The following is a 23460-nucleotide window of genomic DNA, read 5'->3' as shown; positions in this document are numbered from 1 at the left end:
TGTAATGTTTCATGTTTGTTTCTGGTTTTGGGGTTTTTTTTGGGGGTGGGGGTTGTTTTGTGTTTGTTGGGATTTTTTTTTAATTTGACAATTTTGGTTTAAAACACTGTCTTTTAATTCCCATCAATTCCGTCTCCCCATTATTTTACAGCAAACATTGCTATAGGGTTCCTAGAAAGTAAAATGGTCTTTGTTTGTCTGCCTGAAAGTCTTAATGCTTATTTCATGGCCGGAATAGTTTCTTCTGTACAGTCTTTTTGGTGGTGTGTTATGGGGTTTGGATGGTTGTTGTTTTTTTCTGTTAGAAACAGTATATGAAATGGTGAATACTATAGTTTAAAATCCTCCCATTAGAGTGTGAAACATCAAATACTAAGTTTGGTGAAGTTAATTACATGAATTAACAAAAAATCTAGTGTGCCGTAAAAATAAGTTTGAAATTGTTCTTTAATGAATGGAATAGCCTTACATCTTCATTGGTAATTCTTAAAATAATTTGAAAATCTCAATAAATTCAGTTAAAAACCTATCTTTTTTTAATAATTGCAAAGGATGAAGTAGTGGTTCTGTAGTGATTATGGTGATTGTAGGGTTTTTTTGTATTGATAGATTGGAACTGTGTGTGTTTTGTGTCTGTAACAGGCATGGCATCACCTTCTAACCTAAAGGACAAGGAAGAGCTGTCTTTCATTTTATTATTTACAAATAGAATAATTTCATTTTGTGTGCTGTAACATCAAATGATTTTTTCAATGTTTTTCTAATGTAGAATACAATGTTAGTCTCAATATTACATTGTATGTGATATTAAATGATGATAAATTATGCAGTATGTGATGTGTTACTTGGAAGCATCTGATAGTGGAGCAGTTCAGTACAATGCATGAGTAGTTACAAATTGAACTTATTTAACTCACTGATGATAAAGTGATACTACTTCCCCTGTAGCCACTCAGAGTTAAGCTTTACACAGTGCTTCTAATTCCGTTGGCTGTTTCAAATCAATTACTGTTATTTGTATATATTTTAAATAAGTTCCTTTATTATGAATGAAGACACTTTATGATAAAGAAGTCATACAGAAAATGAAAAGCTGTGACATCCTTTCCACACACATTGCCCTCTAATACAGACTTTTAAAGAAAATACATGTTGGTTTATTTTGAAGTGATAATATCACTGTTGTAGAAGGCTAATTTGGAGGTGAACATCTATTTTTAAATATGCCAATTTTTCTTTGGTTATTAACATGGTCTTAGCTAAGCAATCCACAGTTTCCTTTGTTTCCTGCTAAGGTTTGACACATGAGGGCATTTGTGAAATAGTTTTATTTTGGGGGATGGAAGAGGAGAATGAGAACAGAAGTCAGAGGCTGCTTTTCTTTTTGATTAGGCTGTATGTCTTCATTCTCTTTTCTGTGTGAGGAAAATGTTGAAAGTGTTTGTCAGGTTGGGGGCTGGACTGGATTGTCCATGTCATCCTGCTACTAAACAGACCTGCAAACTGCAAGTTTTTAAGGAAATAGAGAAAGTTTGAAATTGAGCCAGTAACATAAGGGATGTATGTGTATAATGTGAGCAGGTAGAAGATACATACCTTCTGTGTGCGTATGTGTATCTTTATCTTCATGTGCAATGAGAGAGAGAGGTTAAGCAAGGTGCTCCCTTGAACTTTGATTTAATTTTGAGTCTGGTTCACGCCTCTGTGCCCAGCAGTGTTTGTGTGGAGTAAGGGAGTGGGGGAGGGAGGGCAAATCTTGTTTCTCTAACTCAGGTGTGGTCTCTCTTGCAGCTTGCTCTTTTTGCATTATAAAATATAAAAAACATATACTCCCAAATTCTGATTCCCTCTATTCCTTCCATTTCCTCCTGTGCATTTCTGCTGCTCTTAAAATGTCTATAAATGTCAACCTCTACCCTTAATGCTTATTTGTAGTGCTACATGAAATAGCCCACAGAGTGATCTGAAGGATTTGCTAGAGTTGTTGATGTGCTTTGTTTACCACCACCACCCCTTGCAGGATCCAGTGACCATGACAGAGCAGCAGAGTAGCTTATTGTTGCTGAGCTTGCTAGTCTCTTCACATTTGTACCTTCCTTGAGCTATCCTGTTTGTCAGAGACTGTGAGGAAAAATAGGAGACTAACGACAGGTTCTAACGACAGACCCAGGACTACAAGACTCCTTTCCAGAGCAGATGATGGTAAATCTGATTGTTCAGAGCAAATACCATATTACTCCTTTTATTTATTTAGCTTTCAGACAGAGTCAGCTGGAAAGAGGCAAGAGGGAAGGGTTCAGAGAACAGGTTGTAGTCAGGGATGAAAGAAGTTCCTGAATGTAAGCAGGGAAGTGGGGGTGACTGTTTACTTGCAGGGGTTTGCTGTTCATCCCAAGGTCTTCCTGAAATGTTAAGAGATAAGCAGAGCAGAAATGATCTAAAATTAGGCCAAAAACTGGTGTGAGATAAGGAGAATGTAGAGAGAAGAGAAGAGATTTATTTGTTGATCCTTTTTTTGATTAGATAAGTACTAAGATCTTAGTCTGAACTACTGACATTCTCTCTTACTTATGGCAACATTGCCATAGAATATTACATTCTTAGAGAGCATAGAATATTTAAATTACAACTCATTATGTCAAGTTTGTCTGTTCTTTTGGGATGTCAAATTTCAGATTAATTCAGATTAGCATCTCTAAGAAAAAGGCAGACTTTCAATCCAATCCATGTGCTGCTTCCCAAGACATCCATTTTCATGGTTGTGTACTAGCCAACAGTGATGCTGACCTGTTGTAAATAAATACTGAGGAAAAAGATGGGACGATTATAAGAAACTGTTTGAGAAGACTAGGAAGGGTGTTACAGAATAGTGAATAGGCCTCTAATTAACAAAGAAAAGATTGATCCATCTAACAGCTAAGGACTATTGCTGCTTTGGATTTCAGGGGTTTTTTATGTATCTTAAAATGCTTTGTTTTTAACATCTGCTAGTTAGTCCACTGAGTTTGAGCGCTGTCCCTTAGTTTGTCTGAGAGAGGCATTAAGAAAGTGCATGCTTTACTGTGCAAAAGCCTTCCAAAAGCTGTCCCATGCCCTTATTCATGGCCACTAAGTGGACTGGCATCCAGTGCTCTGTCAAAAGCAAATGATTTTGTTGTCTAGATAGGCTGTGAGTTATGTTGCTGAAGAAGGTTGCAGGACTTGCTGTGCACTTTAAGAATCCAGTATCCACCGTAGGCATTAGGAAGTCAGCAACTTTAATGGCTTTAAGAGGTTTTGATTAGTCTCTGCACAAGGCTTTTAGTCTACAGTACTATTCCTTTGTCTTCTGGAATAGTGCATTCACAAAAAAATACTAAATGAAACTTCATCAGTAATTCTCTGATTTCAGCAGACATGATAAAAAACGGGTGAGGGGTTAACACGTTGCAATACTTCAGATATTCTAGGTAAGATGTCACCAGAGGTATTTAAATGTCATTTATCTATGTTCCTATCCAAGTCCAAGAACAAGCTGCCATCGACCATGAGTGTGGTATTTCAGCCCAGGGTTTTTTTTTCAAATATCAATGAAATTCACTGTTCATTCCTATTAATATATAGCCTCTGTTTAGCCAGAATTAGATTTTTCTTGGAAATAGCACAAATATTCTGATTTTTCCATTAAGCAGAATGTGGTCCTGCCTTAAAAATGCCTCCAACAACAACTAACATCTAATAGTAAAATGCATCAAAGGCTCCCTGCCACATCCACTGCCAGACAAATAACATTAAAAGGACTTAGCCCAGATCTCCCTACATGCAAAGTGGAAAGGGCCAGGTCCTCCCCCAAAATGAGTAGTTTCTACAGGTGTAATTCAAGTGCCCTAAGTTTCTGTGGTCAATTCACTGAAAGCCTCCCTTACTGGGAGGATTTAGTGGTGAAAACTGGCCTGGTGTGACAGTGAGAGAAGTGAGGTGGTGCAGCAGCTAAACAGGTGAGAATACTGGAAAGGGTCATGACATCTACTTTTGTAAGGAGAAAGCAGCAAAGCTGTTTCAATTATACCACAGCTATTGTGGAGAGAAAAAGCAGTTTCTAAAAAAAGGTTTGGCTTTCAGTGAGAACTTGATGGGTTATTCAGAAGAGTGTGAATACAAGAACTCCTGCACAAGTTCGTGCTCAGATCTGTATGGCTCAACTCAGGGAAGACTTTTTGCTTTAGACAAAGGGTACTTAAGAGAGGAAATGTAAGTTTCAAAGAATTCTTCAGCAAGAGAAAGACCAATCAGCATTTTTGTTCAGAGCCACAATTGAAGGACTCAAGTTGCATGTTAATACAAATCTCACTGGAGATTTGTTCACTAAGAGAGAATGGCAGAGGAGAGAGGAGTAAGAGATTTAGGGTGTGAGTAGCTGATTTCTGCAGAGAAATAACATGAATCTGCTTCACGGTTACTCTACCGTAAGAACATAACCACTAAACATCTGAATTGTCTCAGCCCTGAGCAAACAGTTACTGATTAGCTCAGAGTTTACTTGGGGAACTAAGTCTACTTTCTTTAGGAAGGACAGGTAAAAATGTTGCAAAAGTTCCTATTATGTTGCTTCCCTAATTTGCAGTCTTCCTCCTCTTAAGTCTTGATTTGAGAACTTTAACTTCCTTATGTGTTAGAAAATTCTCATTTGAAAATAGTGTTGAAGTTCTCTGTCCCTTATTTCAGACTTGAAAATCACTTACTGTATTTTCCTGATATCCTGTGTTCACTTCTGCCCTGAAGAATTTTTGCAACTGAAATAAATTAAAAAAAAAAACTAAGCCAAACATAGTTTGTCTCTTTACACAATATATCATGCTGTCACCTACTGCAAGGAATGATTAATAATTTTTAGGATAGTGTATGTCATTGAAAACATTAGATTAAAACAAAACATATTGTCTGTGTTTACAGAATCAATGAAAATGCTGAGACATTTAAAAACAAATGCTGAAATAACTATCACTGAGATAAGGAAAAATGTGTATAAAGCCAGGAATCACATAAAAGGCCAAAGTCCAATAATGTCTTCAAGATTCTTGAGACATGACAATAATTTTTTCCCCAGTTATACCTTTGAAAAGTGGATTGTACTTTGTACCTGTAAGATCTCTAAACAGAAAAGAAACGAGGGAGTGTATAAGGCAGGGAAGGCTATATTGAATCTGTTGTGAGAAACATCATTTGGAAGGGATGATTTTGTGGCCTGAGATGTCATTGTCTCTGATATATTTTTGCATGAAACAGTGATATCTACTTTCCTTAGGTATATTTTTGTCTAGTCTCCCTTTCAACAAGCTGCATCTATCTGTATGCATTTGGGCCCCAACTTCCTCTATGCTCCATGTGGTACACAAAACTAACACTCAGCTGTGATCTACCTAATAAGTGTAGGTGTTTGAAGTATCAGGCATTAGCAGCCCAGCAAAGAAGTGTTGTTACAGCTTGCAGTGGAGGGCCTGTGTTGCATGTCAGGAATGGTGTGAAACATGAGGATATTGTAGCATGCAAACTGGAACAGAGATTGAGAATCATGTAGTATAGAGGAAATTGGATGCTGAATTCTCCATGCTGCCTTTTAGGAGTGATCTTTGGATTGGACTGTCACCAAAACCATGGTCAGATGTTTCATTGGTTACTGTTAAGTGTTTTTGAGATAGCAAGACTTCTCTAGAGCATGAAAAATAATTGAAAAAATATGAAAAAATGAATGTAAAATGATACTGATTTAATTGAAGCTGTTGAACAGTATTGAAGTAAGTGAACAACACAATACTATATTGCTACCATTTTACACTTACCTTCCTGTGTGAGTGTTTTATAATGGGCAATACAGTGGGAGAGTAAGTGCAGTGTTAATTTTTTGTGTGTTTTTTGATTTACATCAAAGTCTAAATAGTAGGTTTATTTGTAAGTTCTCTTTGACAGAAACTGAGGAGAAGTACCACACAAGAATGAAGCTGGCATTTATTCACTCAGAAGATATGTATATATGTTTCCAGCATATTCTAATCCAGATACTAGACTTGAAGTCTTTCAAAAGTAGCATTCTAAAAGTCCACAAGGAACACTTCTCCCAAGAACTCTTGTTTATGATATTTGTAAATCCTGACAGTAAAAGAACAATTAACCTCTTAGCTTTTCTTTCATGTAGGGTGATAGCTCCTATGTAAAGGATCGTTGGTGTGTGTTTGATGGATTCATGGTCTTTTGTCTTTGGGTGTCACTGGTTTTACAGGTAATCATTTCACTTCTTTTTTTCAATAAATGGTTTCTTAATTGTGAAAAATATATGGCACAACGAAAAAATTGTGAGTTGTGGAAGTACAGTTGTACTTAGGTCAAATTGTTTTTAAAAAAATGTACTGAATTCAATAGCTCCATGATTGCACATTGCAGCATATCTGCATTAGTAGCAGAATTTATCTTGATTAATTTTTCTTATTTAATCTGAAGCTGGTTACCATAAACTCTCGGCATGGTCAAAAGGAGAAAGAATGATCTTCAGAGAGCCATTTATCCCTTACTCCATATGACAGTTGTGCTCATTTCCTTCCACTGAGTCTAGTAGGATGCCATGGTGACTAGCTTAGGCACCTAAGGGGAGAATGATTCCAATGGTAAATGTTTCCCATGCTGCAGGTGTATTGATGTGATGAGTGGAGTGGTTTCATGTAAGATTGATTGCACACAGCTAACAAAACATTTTCCAAGATTCAAGCTAAAGCACAATGGGAAAAACCCCCATATTTGGAAATAGTTTGATAAATTTTTATAAATAAGGGAACCTGGACATGTTGCAAAAAAGTACAGTGTTAAGGTAAAGGTCAAATTGTGTCCTACAGTGCTTAACCATAGGCAGTTTTTTGGGTAGCAACAGGTTGAAGACTCTGACATTTGACCTGTGATAGTGTAAGGATTGTAAAAGTTCTGTAGTGATTGCTGTTAGGCAAGTATACATTTCTGACAAATTTCAGACACGTTATTTTCTGCTTTTTACACAGGGCAGACTTTGGTGGTACATCCTGTACACATGTAGAATGAAGGTTGATCATTACAGATAAGCACTGTAGATTACCCAGTTTATGTGTGTCCAGGTTCCCCCTCCGTTTTCTTAGTACTCTGAATAAACATTAAATCAAGTAGTTACTTTAAGAGAGTGATAGACAAGGATTAAAACAAGACATTTTCACCCAATCATTTAGCTAAATACTCTTTATGGAGTGCATAATTTATCAATGTATTGAGGAAATGGTTCCCCATTCTGTGTCTTGGCTGAAATTTGTGTCATAAGTGGAGTCTAGGAGAAAAAGATGCACAGTTTTGTCATGCACTTGGAATTAAATGGAGAATTCATAAGCATGTTGCAACTCATCAGGCAATCTGTGTAGATGTATTTTTATATCATAGTAAAAACCTTAGTGCAGTGCAACATTATCAGATACTGATTTTCATATTTGGAAATATATATTAATCACTTCTAACAAAGTTGTGGGAAACTTATGGGGTAGGACTAGCACAGAAATAGGCAGCTAACACAAGCTTGCAGAGTCTTCTTGAGTTGTTTGAGACTGAAGCATTATGAGCATGGGCAGAGTATATTTTTGGAAGCTCATTAGGATACTTAGAAATGGATTAAAGTATTTGCAAAGACTTTTTTAAAAATGTGGTTAAAATGAACCATAAAATAAACCAAAAAAACACTGAAAATTAAAATAAAAAATGTGTAGTATTCATACTTTTAAAAGTTCTATAAATGAACATAGGCATAGGAGAGAGTCATCAAGACAAAGTACTGATTCTTTTCTTTGTAGGTGTTTGAAATTGCTGAAATAGTTGACCAGATGTCACCTTGGGGCATGCTGCGGATTCCACGACCGCTCATTATGATTCGAGCATTCCGGATATATTTTCGTTTTGAGCTGCCAAGAACTAGGATAACAAATATTTTGAAGTAAGTAAGGCTATTATTCTTCAGATAATAGAGAATATTTCAGTGTTGGGTTAGAAGACTGACTATGCAGTAAATCAACGATCCTTCATGCTTAATGGGCATTTTCCTCCTGAGTTTTAGTTCTGGCCAAAAATTCTTGCTATTTTCCATATTTAAGGAATAATCAAGTTTTATAGAAAATGATCAAAACTTTCATATATTTAAACACATTTTAAAGCACTTTGCTAATAACTGTACCCAGCAATTTGCAACCAATGGCAGTAAATTCTGTTCCATTAATATCGCCATTTAATAATCAAGGTGAATACCCTTACTAGGGTAATATTTGTAAATAAACGTACATGAGCACAGGCCCTAACCATTACAGTTACAAGTGTACATGTATTGGTGTGTATGCAGAGATGCCTATTTGCAAGCAAACACACGCACGTGTTAGAGCACATCATCGCAAAAAGCATAATGGTAATGTGAAAAAGTTTTTTGGTCTTTATTCAGTATCAATTTTATTCATCACCATATCTTGTCTATATAAGTCATTAGATACTATTTTACAAAAGCTAGACTTTATACATTTTATTTGGGCGTTTTTGTTCTACCCTTTACAGCTTACAGCTGGTTTAATTACCCTAACTTAGGGATTTAGAAAAAATCATGTCCCCCTTTTCTTTTTGTGCAGAGTAAAAGTACAGTTTTAAGGACAATTTTTCTGCAGGATGAAATACTACTTTCTTTGTATGAGCATATTTTCTATTCTAGAAATTTTCAGAGGAGGCTTCACATTGCCTGTGTATTCAGAGTCCTGTTTGTCTTTTGGCCAGGCGTTCTGGAGAGCAAATCTGGAGCGTTTCAATTTTTCTTCTGTTCTTTCTTCTCCTATATGGGATCCTGGGAGTGCAAATGTTTGGAACTTTTACGTACCATTGTGTGACCGACGACACGCAACCAGGGTGAGTTAACCTGTGCAGGGCCTGTTCTTTCCTTACATATGTATAATTGTAGTAGCATCAGTGGATGTAAAATGAACTTAATAGATTAAAAGCAATCCACCAAAATACATTAAGGTAAATTGGGGAAACAAAAATATTAGAAATTATGAAAAATACAAATTTTAACTGTGACAGAGAGGTTACAAATTGTGTCATTTGGCTGCAGTCTGAGTTAGAGAGTGAGTGACTGTATGTGGTGTGGGACAGGGAAATGAGAGAGCAGGAGAGCAGAGGATACTTTTAAGAGGAGCATTGCCATTTGTGGCTGCTCTGGGTCACTGACGGTTTATCAGGTTTTGCGCTCTTCTATCTTTTCCTAGAATGTCTTGATATGGGGCCAGACCTAAAGTATGGAGCAGAACCACCCCTGGAATCATAGAATCACAGAATAGTTTGGGTTGGAAGGGACCTTTAAAGGTCATCTAGTTCAGCCCCCCTGCAATGAGCAGGGATATCTTCAACTAGATCACGTTGCTCAGAGCCCTGTCCAACCTGACCTTGAATGTTTCCAGGGATGGGCCATCTACAACCTCTCTGGGCAACCTGTTCCAATATCTCAGGCCCTTTCTGGATTAATAGTTTGCTGGGATCTGATGCTCAGATTTAAAGACCCTTTTTGTCCAGCTTCTGCAAAATACTTATGATATATATTTTACACTAGTAATTGAGTATACATCACATTTTGATTCAATATATACTTAACCACCTTGAAGTACAATAAAGCCTCTTGTCACTGTGATGACTGATAAAATCGCAGATAATATGCTTACATGTCCTGTTGAGTTGAGGACTTGACTGTGTCCTTGAGCACCATTACATTGTGAGAGTCTTTTACATCTATTTCTTTGTTTCGTCCCTGTTTCTTTGGACAGTAAAATGTTAGCTCTGGAGTTGTGGTCTTTGTTTTAGTCAAAATGAGATCCTTTTATTGCTGTATTGAATTTGTCAGAACATAAAATAAATAAAGTAAATATGGTAAGAAAGCGAAACACCACTTAGTCTGCTACTGAGCTCAGTAGGTCTCATGATCGCAAAACTCTGTATTAAAGATTTTTCTAAACTAGGGCCTAAAAACTATCAAATATAAAATGAGAGCATTAAAAGCAGCAGATTCAAAAAAGAGTGCAAAATTATTTGAGAATATGCTAGATATTTTATGGTACTTTGTTAAATGAAAAAAATAATTTGGGATATTTTCTTACTTAATTAATCAATAATATAGTAAAATGTGGAACTGATCTTCACCTAGACTGAACATTTATTCCTTTTTTCTAACTCTTTTTTTTAGAGAAAATCTTTATAGGACAGATTTTTTTTTTTTACTATTTCCCATAGACATGAGAAAAAAATTCTTTGTGAAAAATTTGTTTGTGGTAATAAGAAGATATGTAATTCTGCAATTTACAGAATGTTATTTGGAAAAACAAGAAGTGACATAGACAACACAAGAAAGATCAGGCATCATGTAATTGCTTGTGTTGGTGAATACAGCTTTTCCTTGAAATCAGCAGAAAGAGATGAAATGGGACATAATAATGTTTGCAATATGGAAATTTAAATTTATAACTTTAAGGCATTCCATTAAGTTTTGGCTGCTTTCTCTGCATGTGTTGGGTTGCTCTCTAAATATGGCATTATTAAAAAAAAAAAAGTATACAGAAACCCCCTAAATTTTAGGTTGTTGAAGGGCTGAATTACAGGAAAAGGTTAAAAGCTACAAATATCCAGTGTATAAAATAAAATTTAAAATCTGCCTAGGTGGGGTTAATGTTCAAAAATTCAAGTGTGCAGAATCAGGGGAATTTTAGACTTGATGTTGACCATGTACCCCAAACCCCTTTTCCTTTCAGTTTCATCAAGTTTATATCTTTTTAGCTGTTTAAAAATTAGAAATCTAGTTTAAGTTACTTTTTAGGTACCCGGGAACCAGATTTATGACTTAAAATGGCTCCCATGGTTGTGTGTGAGGACTGCAGTTACATTGGACACCACTTTTTTTCCCTGGAAATGTTCCCACATTTATTCTGATGAATGGTGCTCACACCAAGAACAATATACTTTTTTTCTTTGTTGCTTGACATGTGGATTTTTACCTTAGTCTTGGCATACTGCTTCTTCCTACTCTGAAAACACTGATTTCCTCTTCTTGTCTGTAACATTCATCATACACCCCCTGGGAACACTTGCCCCTATCTCTTCTGTGTTTAATTTTTGAGGAATGCAGTGCAGAAGGTCAGAGTGGAGTTGGCATGTGCCTTCTTCATGTGGGTCAGGGCTGACCTTTCCAGAGCTAGTTTATTAGCTGGGATGTAATAGAGCACAAAAGCATGAAAATTGCCTAGCCAAGTTTTACTTGTCTTTGAGGTTCAGTTTCTCAACTTCATAATGAGGATTAAACATTCCTCTTAGAGGTTGAGTTGGTCAGTCTGTCTGTCTCAGGTGGCTCTGTTCCAGGCAATGGAGAGTTGCCAAAGTTGGCTGTACTTGTCCTTAATTAACTTCAGAGTCTTTAATGAGCCACAGCTGTAAATTTTCAGCAATCCAGATCCCAGGCTCCCAAGTGAGGATTAGAAAATGAAAGCCATCCAATTAGCAACCACCTATGAGAAGTTTAATTTTAGGTGATTTTCCTGGTATTATGCAGAATTCTATGTCAAGCATGTCATGGTTTGAAAACAGCCTCAAAATCCAATTCTGATTCCTAGCCCCCCTCCCACATCTCAACCCAGTGTGAGATGGGTTTTCCAGACAAAAACACAAGACTCAATATGGGGGGAAGGAATATATTACAGGACTGTACAAATAAATACTTATACTATAATACATTACATATAATCTTAACTCTATTTCTATCTCTACCATGACAATAATATTTACAGTGGGCCAAATCTCTTCTCCCTCCAAATAAAAGTCCAGGAGAGAAGAAGAAGAAAAGACCCCTTCCAGTCTCTCAGCAGCAGGTCTCTCTAGGCAGCAGGGTCTCTGTGTCTTTTCTTCTCTTCCAGAGAAGAAACAGCAGAAGCAGTTGCTGGCTCTCTACCAGCACACACGAGGGAGGCCTCCAAGCCTCTCTCGGCCTCTTGTCTCCAAACAAGGGGTCTTTCCGTGGGCTGCTTTACCCCAGACAAGGTTGCTCCACCACGGTCATATCACGAAGCACAGGGGTCTTCGTGATGGTCTGGTATCCTCACGGGAGTCAAGCCCCTTCACAGAGCTTCTGTGCTCTGCACCAAGATGGCTGCCAGCTTCTCCAAAGCTGCAGCAAGGCGAGGGCGAAGGTCACCCCACACACACACACATTCCTTTGGCCGTCCTGGCTTAGCCCTCAGGAGGCCGGAGCTTCTTAGCTCCTCTCTGTAGTGCATACTGCACTCCAAGACTCTTTCAAGTGAGTTCAATCATCCTCCTCTCTCTCAGAGGAGTCTCCAAGGGAGTTTGGGGGTTTTGGTTATTCAGTTCTTACCCCCTGAAACTCTGTCCCTGCTGCTGGCTCAGTTCTCTTCCTGTTGCTGCTTTTTCCTTCTCCTCAGACAACTCTGTGTCTGCCTTGGCTGCATACCGGCTTCTGCTGCTTCTTCTTATCTGCTGGCTCTTTGCCACTGCTCTCGGACGCTGCTGTCCCTGCTGCTCCGTCGCCCACTCACAGTGGAGAAAACTCCTCCAACTTCTCAGCCACAGGCACTTAGTTCAGTTCAACACCATTCCAGCCGGGGCTGGGGGGGGGGCTGAAGCCCCAAGGGGCTCCGAGCCCCTTCCTTGTGGCCTCACCACAATATGGCCACCTCTTCTTCCAACAAGTACAACACCTTCTTTTCCAGTGGAGAGATATGTTTAGATTTTGCAGGAGCACTGATTGGGTCAAACCCCAAGGGTTACCACCCCCTCGGGGGTTACCACTTTTAGCTTCAGGGGTAAAACCTGGTTCAAACCACTACCATTTCACAAGGGTGAAATCTTATTTTTGCGGTCAAGGCTTCATCTATTTGTGGCATTTTAGAAATCACTCTTTTTAAGTCTACTGCCTTTTGAAAACGGCATCTTAAAATCTTGCTATTCTTTTTTATTTGAAAGGACATGGTATCCTCATCAGACAAACATTGCCTCTTTGACTGCTGCAAGTTCTTTTATCTTTCCATCCCTCTTGATGCCCACACTGCCTGACCTCCTGTCTCTCCACCTCCTCAGTCATTTTCTGATGTTAACTCTGACAAACAGAAATACTGAAGTGAGCTAACTGCAGTCTGAGTTTTCATTCTGTCTGAGAAACCAACAGAATCTGACTCCCTTCCAAGGACTGAAAAATTTATTGTTGTTGTTTGGTGATAAGTCCTTTTTTCCTTTATTCTCACAATAGTCTTCCCTATAAGGAACATTGTCTTCTTCCTAGACAATTTTATCATTCATTATTCCTTCATGATTATGACTTATCTTTTTTCAGCTATGCAGTAATAGCTTTTCCCTGATGATTTCTCCAAGCAATATATCTTTTTTCTGTCAATAAGTGGTATATTACATGAATTTCCTTTGAACAGATCTTCTTTAGTTGCATGAAAGACACACTGTATAGTTGGAATGTAATCTATATTAATCCAATTATCTTGATAAATCCATACATTATAAGCAGTTTGATAGTTTTTTTTGTTATATCTGAGATTAAACTCAAAGAGTCAAACAAAATAAAGCGAAAATAGTTGTGTTCCCAAAGCTACTGTAATTTAGTCTTGGTCACCTCTAGTATATAAAATGTACTTCCACAAGGACAGGAGAGAGAAAATCTTTCCAAACCCTTCCTGTGGTTGTTAGAATATTTTATATATCCTCACATGCTAGCTACTGAATGTTTTCTTTATTTTTATTCCCAAGACATATTTGATTACACAATAATGCTTCCAAACCACATGATTAGTTTATATTTATCATATATTATATAATATATTTACATTATATTAAATATAGTTTATATTATCTCAGTCTGCACTGAGATAAGAGCTAAGGGAAAGGAAGCCTCATCAAAAGAGAAAGGCTAATATGGCTAACAGGCATAAATTGTGGTACTTAGCTATTTCTTTTCCCAAAGTTATTCTTTAGATCCTTTTTTTTTTTTCAACATTTTCAATGGTGTATAGGCTGAATATTTCTGTAGACCTGTCTGCCTTGTCACCATAGCACTCAATTTAAAATCCTCCTTTTTTAAGGTTTCTTTTTTAAAGTAGGAGATGCCCAGGAAAACAGATAAGAAAAGTAATTACTGTGTAATAGAAAGAGCTAAGAGGTTCTTGGTGATCTTTCCATCTGTCTATGGATAGGCCCCGAAAATGTCAGAAAATAGCTTCAAGAACTGGAGCTGAAAGCTCACCACAATATCTAGTAGAGGAAATAAATACGATTAAAAAGAACAAAAGGAATTTGTAATACTGTCTTACACCAGCCATGGGAAAGTAAGAATCAGTAATCAGGTTTCTGAGAAAGGGAAGGAATCAAAGACCAAGCTTGAAAAATCAACATAACAGGACTTCATTAGCAGAGCACATTAATTTATTGATTTTAGTTCAACAACCAGCACCACTTTAATATTGTCTTTGGGATTTATTCACAATCTCTCTTGCTGGTAATATGTGTCTAGTATAAACTCCTCAGGAAGAAGAGAAATGGAAAAAAATTTTATTTTTTGAGGCCTGATGTTGTTTAAACCCCAACTAAAAACAATTAAAATAAAGTACCAATCAGAAAGGAAAGTAATTCATTTTAAATGGGATCCAGTCAAAAGGGTGGAAAGAATGTTGAGGTGGTGGCCCATGTTGGTGGCCTGTGTTGGGAAGCAGTCTTCAGGAGTGGGGCTCTCGAAACTTTCAGAGGGCACGTGATTTCTGAGCAGAAATCCTACTTTTTATTAGAACTTTTATACAGATAGCTATCCGAAGTAATTACACTACTGATTAATTTAGCACAGACTTTACAATGTTTTGTTTATCCAAATCCATTTTAAACGAAAAGGTGACCTTTTAACAACAGTCCAGGATAGAGTGATGAGAACCCAATTCCTTCAGTATCTGATGGCTCAGTAATGACATGTACTTGTTTGTAAGATTTGGAGCCATTTGGGTTCACACAATTCTCTGTCCCAGTGCAGAAATCAAATTTATTGAACTTCTGCTCAGCCTGTCAACCTTTGTGGGATTTTTTTGAGAATAGATCCTTTTGAGTAATCTGCAGTGGATTTTATAGATTATTGCAAAGTTGGCTCACTATACATACAAGAATTTGAAGAACATAACTACCTAATCTCTTCTTTGCCATAAGGAAAGTTTTATATTTAGCCACCAGATTTTTACCTTATAATTGCTGTACAGAATTATTGATGAGTATTGAGCTTTCTACAGGAAACATGCAGGAGGCCAGGATGCCAGAAGTCAGAATATCCTCCAGTATATCATAAAATTGAGAGAAAGACAAAAATCACTATAAAAACAGAATTCTAAGAGTGATCTCCACTGAATTTGCTAAATGGGTGATTGGGTACTGTTTGCTTTCTTAAATATAAAGGAAGAGGGAAAACTACTATTCTTTATAGTGCAGGAGGAAGCCGGACAACTAATGAAGAAGGCTGTCCGTAGGAAAGATTTCTTCTTTTAGTAATTTTTTTGTGATTAACTTCAGTGACTTTGTTACTTTGAATGGTAATAAATGAGTGATTGGAATTTAATTTCCTCTAATGCCAGTAATTAGTGATCAAAGCAATAGCTTGTCAAAACTGTTAATTAGCTGCAACTGCCTTGTTTTCATTTGGACAATGACAGCATTGGCTTTGCTTAACAGAAGTGATCTGCCATGAGCAGAGTATCATCTGATTTTGATGTCAGCAAACCTGTGTTAGAAACCCAAATGCCTTGAATTTCCTCTCTGGCTATCAGAGAGAGAAAGGTGCTTCAGGAGTGTGGCTGAACCCACCAACCTCTGAACTCAGGAGATGTATTTCTCTCTCTCTGTCTTCATTACTTAAAATGAGGTGGGATAAGTGAGGACATCAGACCTGCAGTCTTTTATTGTGCAGTTCCTTCTAGAGATTCAACTAAGAGGAGCTGGAGCTTTGAATTTTTGCATCCGGAAGTGTGCAAAAGAGAGGGTCAGTGATTTAATTTTAATCTTTTCAGAGATACTGTGTGGTGAGTAGCAATAGATGGAACATCAAAGGCACATTTTGTAGACTCTAACTTAGGTCACATATGAAATTAAAAAATCATATCAGACTTTACGCAGAATTACTGCCTCATGGGTCCACTGGGTAAACCAAAGAGAAGAAAGTTTGAACTAAGGCAAAGCTCCAACTCTGCTGAATGGGCATACAATATTAAGAAACACCTGCTTTTCTCCTTACTTGTATTCTCTCAACCAGCAAATGAAAATCCTTATTTTGGACCAGTCCTAGGGCAGTTTCAAATCAGACTTGAAAAGCTAATCATGGTGAGTTCTGGTCTGAGAAAAAAACCAGTCGGTAATATTTTCCATTCATGTTCAGGTTGATTCTGACTTCCTGGTTACAGCACAGACCTTTGGTATAAAAACAGCCAAAATGAATTGCTGAAAGTTGCAAATAAAATCTTGTACTATTCACCCCATTATCCCAAGGCTTCAATGAGTGTCTTAAAATTCATCACTTTAATTAATATTGCTTGTCCACAGAAAAGGTGAAACTCTTTAGTCTGCCCTTTAGTATAATTAGTATCTTACTTTTCTTCTGAAAGTCCTCTTCTTTTAATCTAACTCACAGATGCATTTGACGACTAAATTGGGTGAACAGAAGCTTTAATTACTTTATTTTTATTGCTGTAATGCACTGCATGGGATAGCAAGACATTAATTGAAATCTGTCAGTGTGAAACCAAAGCTTCCTACAAAATTTTTCCTAGGCAATTATAAGTGCAGAGAAATAACTATAGGTGCACCTATCCTGTAGTCATTTCTTTATGATTACCAGAGAGACATACATATCTACATGGATGCACACACAGACTTGTACAATTCCAGATGAAGTTTTAAAGAACACCCTCAGATTTAGCAGTGTGCGTAACTGAAAAGATAGACACATACACAAGCTTACACGTACTCATTCCACTTTTTGTAAACATGCTCAGCACATGTAACTCAAGAATTTAAAAATTAATCTGTGCACCCTAATTCCTTTATAGTAGAATATGTTAATTCATACCCAGTTGTATGCTTTAAGTATGTTAGATTTATGATACTGCCATCCAAAAGCCATTATAATATATAGGATTATCATAAGACAGTATTTTACAAATATTTTTAGAAATTAAAATTAATACATTGGCTCAAGCAGATTCAGATCCCCAGCTGCTGGTAGCTGATGAATTTCACATTATGGTTTGCATTAGAAAAACCCTCAAATCCCAAGAGGCCAGCAGCATGAGGGCATATTATTAAGAGTATTGCTGCCTAAATCACAACAATGCAAAGCATTCATTTTAAGTGCTTAATATAAACCTAGATTATTTTTTTATTTAACCTCCTTTTGAAGAAAAAAAAAGCTGTTACGTGCATTGAGTATGATTTAGGCTAAAAAGGAAGAATCTCTGCTTATAGTACCTGTACAGATACAGGCCTTTTTTGGACCACTGTTACTAAGGGCTAATTGGGTTCTGCCTAAAGACAATAAATAAGCATAAACTAGTACACATGGACTAGAAAATATTAGATATCTAGAAGTGGATAGAATATCACCAGATGTTTTCAATATAAGATGATTTCAACTGTTTTATTCCTTCATAGGCCATATTCAACATCAATTAAGTACTGAGATGCTGATTCAGCACATAACTTATTTTAAGCATCTCAAAAGTTCAATTAAGGAATGTGCTTAAACATCTTGCTCAATAGGGTGCCTTGATAAAATTATGAACAAGAAATAATTCATCCCAGTAGATCAACTGAATATTTCTATGCAGAGTATAGAGTGCAGCATTGTTACGACCCGCCCCAGGAAAAGGGGAGGGAGAGGGTAACTCAAGTTTTTATCAGTAATTCCCTCGGGGTGAATTAGAGAGAAACGACACTAAATAATTGGTGTCTGAAAACATATATTGGTAAGGTTTATTTTAACAATTTTGTGTCAACAGCTATGTTAGTATTTTGGGTGTTATCATCTATATCATTTATAGCAATATGGCATAGGGATAACTTCAGGGGGGAAAATGCATAAGGGAGAGAAAGGAAAGGCAGAGTAAGGGTAAGGGAGAGTAAGGGAAAGAAAATATGAGAGTGGAAAGATGCACATAGTCACCACCCATGGGGTCCAGCGATGACACTTGGTAGTTGCCGCTTCCGTGTCTGTCAGTTGAAGGGGTGGCCTTGATCTGCTGGGGGTGAAGGAGGGAAGCCCTCACACTCCAAGAAGTTATGAGTTATTATATCCATGGTTAGTGTCACGGGCCATGTCTCAAGCCTCCAACCTCTCCCTGGGCCTGCGCAGAGTTTTTGAGTCTGACCTGGTTCCCACCTTTCAAGATTGGTGGGGGGGGGGATGGGCCCAATTGCCCATCAGAGGTATAAGGCAAAAGTCAAAAGCCTGCAAGCTCGGCTCTTCACTGGAGGGAGGGGCAGGCCCAACTGCCCATCAGAGGTATAATGCAAAAGTCAAAAGCCTGCAAACTCCTGGAATGCATAAATCGTTAACCATTTCAGTCTCTGACAAGCATGGAGTGCAGCATCAACCCAGCAAACAAGCTCAGAAATTAGTTCTTCAAAGGAATGCAAAGGATCCAGAAGGAGGTAGTTGACTCCACATCACTTGATAGACATCCTTCATTAACAAGATTGTTGCAAAAGACATAGGACTGTTACTCTGACATGTTTTTAATTGCCTGAAGAACATTCTGACTACATACATACATATGTACACCACAAGAAGAACCTGAGTTGATGTGTCTTGACAGTAAAGTGGCTGTTTTCCACGGCATCTGTTGCGAAATTGGTCTTTCAACCATCATGTGCCCATGTGAGCACAATCTTTTAGTACCTTCTCCTTATTAAGGCAATTCTTCAAAGAGAGGTTTTGACAACTTAAGAGACAAATTACCCAACATGGTTTCTAGCTTCCTGTTTTCTGTTAGCCTGATTCCTCTGCTGAAAATAGAAAAGGAGGAAAAAAGGGATTTTTTTTTCTGGTATTCTGTTAATTTTCTAAGATATCACCAGAAAGCCATTCAAAATTACCAAGCTACTCATGTAGTTTCCAGATCCAGAAAATTAAATAAAAAACTAAGAGGGATATTTATTGATAAGATAATAAAAAATTATTCCAGTTGGCCGATTAGGTAAAGAAGTCAACAAGTAAAAATGACTTAGCTGGAGCTGAAGGATTTTCTGTATTAGTTGAAGGGAACCCTATGTCTGTTTCTGCACCAAAACCAGGCACTGCACAGCTGCTGACTGAAGAGCTACTGCATAGGTAAAAATACCACAGCAGACACAAAAAATGGCTGGTAGATCATGAAGCAACTAAGTAGCAACCATACAGCTGTGAAACAGGGAGCAATACTTTATTTAATACATTAATTAGGATCTCAGAGGAATTGGCACTGTGTTCTGTGCTATCCATTTTCATTAGTGACCTGGGGGACCTTGTGAACCCTGCTTCATCAAAATCACACCAAGCATATGATGAAGGATAACAAAAACCTTTGAGAACAGAGAAAGATTATGCAGTTCTGAAGACTTTAAAGGTTACTCTCAATAACTGTGATTTAATGTCAAGTAATAAATTCAGAAAGTGATAGAACCTAAACACAAAATGGACACTGCTGTATAGAAAGTACTAATACAGAAATAAGTTTGGATCAGATGACTGATAAGAGTTTTCTCTTTAAGATATCAAGAATTAATAGTTTCCTCTTCTGCTAGACATCTAACTCTCTGAACATACAATTTTGATAAAAAATTTCCATTTCTATACATTTTTCTAAAAGATGCTTCTGCTTTGCCATATTGCCAGAACACAAGGGCAAAGTAACAAGCTAGTGAGAATCTAGCAATAAACTTATAATAAACCCAGAGAGCTCCATGGTGCAGATAACTTGTTCCTGAAGCTCAGATTAAATGGATTCTGGCCTAGGATCTCTCAATAAATGTTTTCTGATGAAGTAATACTGTGGTTCTACATTGACTTTAGACAAGTTATCTCATGAGTATTAGTATACTACCCTCTTACAGATATATAGGTGAATTATATCTATTAATTTGTCATCATTTTGAAAACCAGTGTGATCTACTGCTCTGGAACAACTTCACTGCACCATTCTGGACAATTAATATAGCCCATTAATTTTTTTTATTTTAGGCTCTAAATTCCATATCATATTAGTACAAGCTGAACTCATAGTGGGAAAGTAAGGTCAGTTGTGCCACAAGCATCCTAATTTTAACAATGCTTTGGAGAATTATTTGAAGCAACAAAATATAAGTGCAAGATCTGTATAGACTGACAGATTAACGGTAGCGGAATCTCCCAGGTCACAGATCTGATATAGCAAATGCTAATTGCTAGGGTAGCAAATACTAACTTCTTTTTGCAAATGCCTTACTCATAACACTTAATCATACAAAAGAAGAGATTTTCACATCAAATGCAGAATAAGATGTTTAGTCACCAACACTTCGCATCCTAGATTTAAAGCTCCCTCCTGCAATTGAGTCCATGCAAATACCCAAGACTTGTAACTGAATTTTATTTTCCTCACACAGATTTCTTGTGCTTTTGGGATGCGTCATGGTAGCCTGTGCCCTGCTTGAATGTCTTGGATACATCAGTAACACCAAATGCCTACACATGGATAACTGCATCAGGCCCTTCAAGTTAAAAAAAAAAAGAAATGACACTTCCTATTGCTGTCCAAGTCATCAGTCTTAGTTTACTTTCCCCCTATGCCACCAGCCAGTTTTAGAGCACAGAACATTGTTTTCCAATCAAAAGATTTTCCTTAAAGAATTTAAAGAATTTACAGAATTAAAAAAGAAAAAAAGATACTCGTGGCATAACCATAATTAATGGCTGTAATTTTATACCACTAAAAATCAGAAAATCTGAAATTAAGGTTCTTGCTATAATATACCAGTAATATTGTGCAGAAGAGAAGTTTTATATAACTTTTCTGTTTAGAATATATCTTAAAAGCTCAGATGGCAACTGCTATGTAGCTGCCAATAGCATTAGGTAGTCAAAAATATTAAAATATTTCTTTTTTATTCCAAGTTACACTTATTTTCAGAGACTCTGGGAACTTAAAAGATAGGAAACCTAGATGGAAAAATGCTTGCTTTTTATCTGAGTCCTTGTTAAAAAAAACCAAACGTGGAGAAAGATTAAAGTTTATTTGTTGCTTAGTGACCATGAAAACAGTCTAAGCACCAAGGCAAATTTCCTTTGATTTGTCCTTTTAAACGTGTCTTATTCCCAAAGCCATATCTTAATTCTTACTGTGCTCATCCAGTTAAGTCCATTTTCTCCAGTGGGAAACTCTGAATGTACAACTGCTATTAACAGATGGTTCCTAGACCACTTTCTTACACTAGTGCTCTTTTTACAGACCTAACAGTAATAACAGCTGCTCCTGCACAATTGTTAGAATAATAATATTATGCTTTAATAATTATAACAGCTTTGTTTCTATAATGAAGTTTTCTATTTATCATTTTCATAATTATTACCACATTGTGACCTCAGCTTAACAAGGACAATATTAACATATAAATCAGTTATATTGGTATTTCTAAAATTTGCCGTAGTAGTTTATCATTATTATTGGGCATAATTTTTTCCAAGTATACTCAGTGTCAGCAAACTCTTCTGTCACTGAAGTCAGACACATATATAATCATTAAGTTCAGTGAATGAGAGTAGTACTGCAGTTAAGATCTACTGATAGATCTTCTAGTTTGTGCAGAAAAAGATTGCAGCTTAGGACAAAGCTGCTGCCGGAGTCATTACAGGTTCTAGAGACTCCAATAGCAGAGTCATCCAAAATCCCTGGTGACAGTTGAAGAAATTTCAGAGAGTACTTTTCTAGTTTAAGGATTACAGATTGGTTTAGGCACCAATCTTCCTCTGATATTTTATAATCTTAGCATTCCAAGGGTCATTTTTAAATGTTGTGTTTTACTTTTATTCAAATTTAAGTCTAAAGTCATCATGTACTCTACTTACAGAACCAGTTTTCTGTTTTTAATCCAATAACAAAGTCTGTTTTATCTTTTAAACTGTGAGTGTGAAAACTTCATCCATATTTAACGTTTTTCATAATTATATCTGTAATTACAACTATAAAGCTTTCAACCCTTTCTGGTAACAGATTGTCTCTGATATCTATTAATTATTTTTATCACATTAAAAATAAGATAGGGCATGCTTACAGGACTCATGACTTTACAAACAGTATAAACACAAAGCTTAAGCTTTGGCAACATTCCATATTTTACATTTTAGCTTGGCAAACACAGATTTCACTAATCAAGAATTAGTAACTGAGGAGAATATCAGACAGCATCTGCTAGGGATAATTTTATTCAAATCAACAGGCCCAAATAACTGAAGGCATCGCTTCCATTAATTTTTAATAAGTCTTGAAATAGCAGGGAAATTCCAGAAGAATGCTAAATGTGCTAATAATTTCTAAAGAACAAGCAGCAAAACTGGTTAGCCTGACATCAACCAAGACAAAAGAAAGAGTGAGCTGATAGAAAGTCTAATTAGTAAAGCGTAAAGAAGTTAATATAATAAATGGAAGGAAGAAGGGTTTTAGAGAAAATAATTCTCATCATAGTAACATGATTTTTATAAGATTACAGATTTGTCTAATAAAATTGCCTAGTTTAGACTTTGTAAAGCAATTCATTCAATAACATGACTGATTAAAAAGTTTGCACTATATAATATCAATAAAGCACAAGCTAAATGGGCTGAAAATTGATTAACTGATATGTCAAAAAATACTTGTGAGTGAAATATTATCATGATCTACCAGAATCAATGAAGGAGAAACATGTACAAAATTAAGAATAAGGATAGAAACATAAATAACGATAAGAACAAGGCACTCTGACAAGTTGTCAGAATCATTTGGTTACCTTGATCCTAAAACCAAAATGTGCTTTAATACAGCCAAATGCAAAGTTATAGCAGTAGGATCACTGAAAGCAAATCTTATGGCCTCTGGAATAAAAAGAGGATGGAAATATTATAGAATATAGATGCTACATGAGAGTTTGAGATGAGGGGATATAACAAGGTATGGTCTCATATTTGTCCCAGTAACATCATGGCAAGAAAAAGCCAGTGCTTTCCTAGACTGTACACTGAAAGAAAAATTAATTAATGTTCCTTTATGTGTGGAACTCATACAATATAATAATAATATAATAATAATAATAATGGCCAGTCTTCGCGAACGAAGATCTGGGGAAAGGTCTTTTACCTTTCCAGCCTGCGCAATG

The 23460-nt window shown here is 36.7% G+C and overlaps 1 protein-coding gene across 4 annotated transcripts in view; it reads left to right on the top strand.

Annotated features, from left to right (window-relative positions):
- The window catches only part of NALCN (sodium leak channel, non-selective), a 232806-nt gene that overhangs the window by 21360 nt on the left and 187986 nt on the right, over positions 1 to 23460 (top strand). For all 4 annotated transcript variants that reach the window (XM_027674690.1, XM_027674688.1, XM_027674689.1 and 1 more), the window contains 3 exons: positions 6173 to 6256; positions 7833 to 7972; positions 8791 to 8919. In XM_027674690.1, coding sequence (XP_027530491.1) covers positions 6173 to 6256; positions 7833 to 7972; positions 8791 to 8919 — 353 coding nt within the window. The remainder of the gene's footprint in view (positions 1 to 6172; positions 6257 to 7832; positions 7973 to 8790; positions 8920 to 23460) is intronic.

Source organism: Neopelma chrysocephalum, unplaced genomic scaffold (assembly GCF_003984885.1).
Source record: "Neopelma chrysocephalum unplaced genomic scaffold, ASM398488v2 Primary Assembly neopelma1_25, whole genome shotgun sequence".
NCBI classification, from domain to species: Eukaryota; Metazoa; Chordata; class Aves; order Passeriformes; family Pipridae; genus Neopelma; species Neopelma chrysocephalum.
Note: the sequence above shows the minus strand (reverse complement) of the source record. Positions and strands in the feature narration are given on the sequence as shown.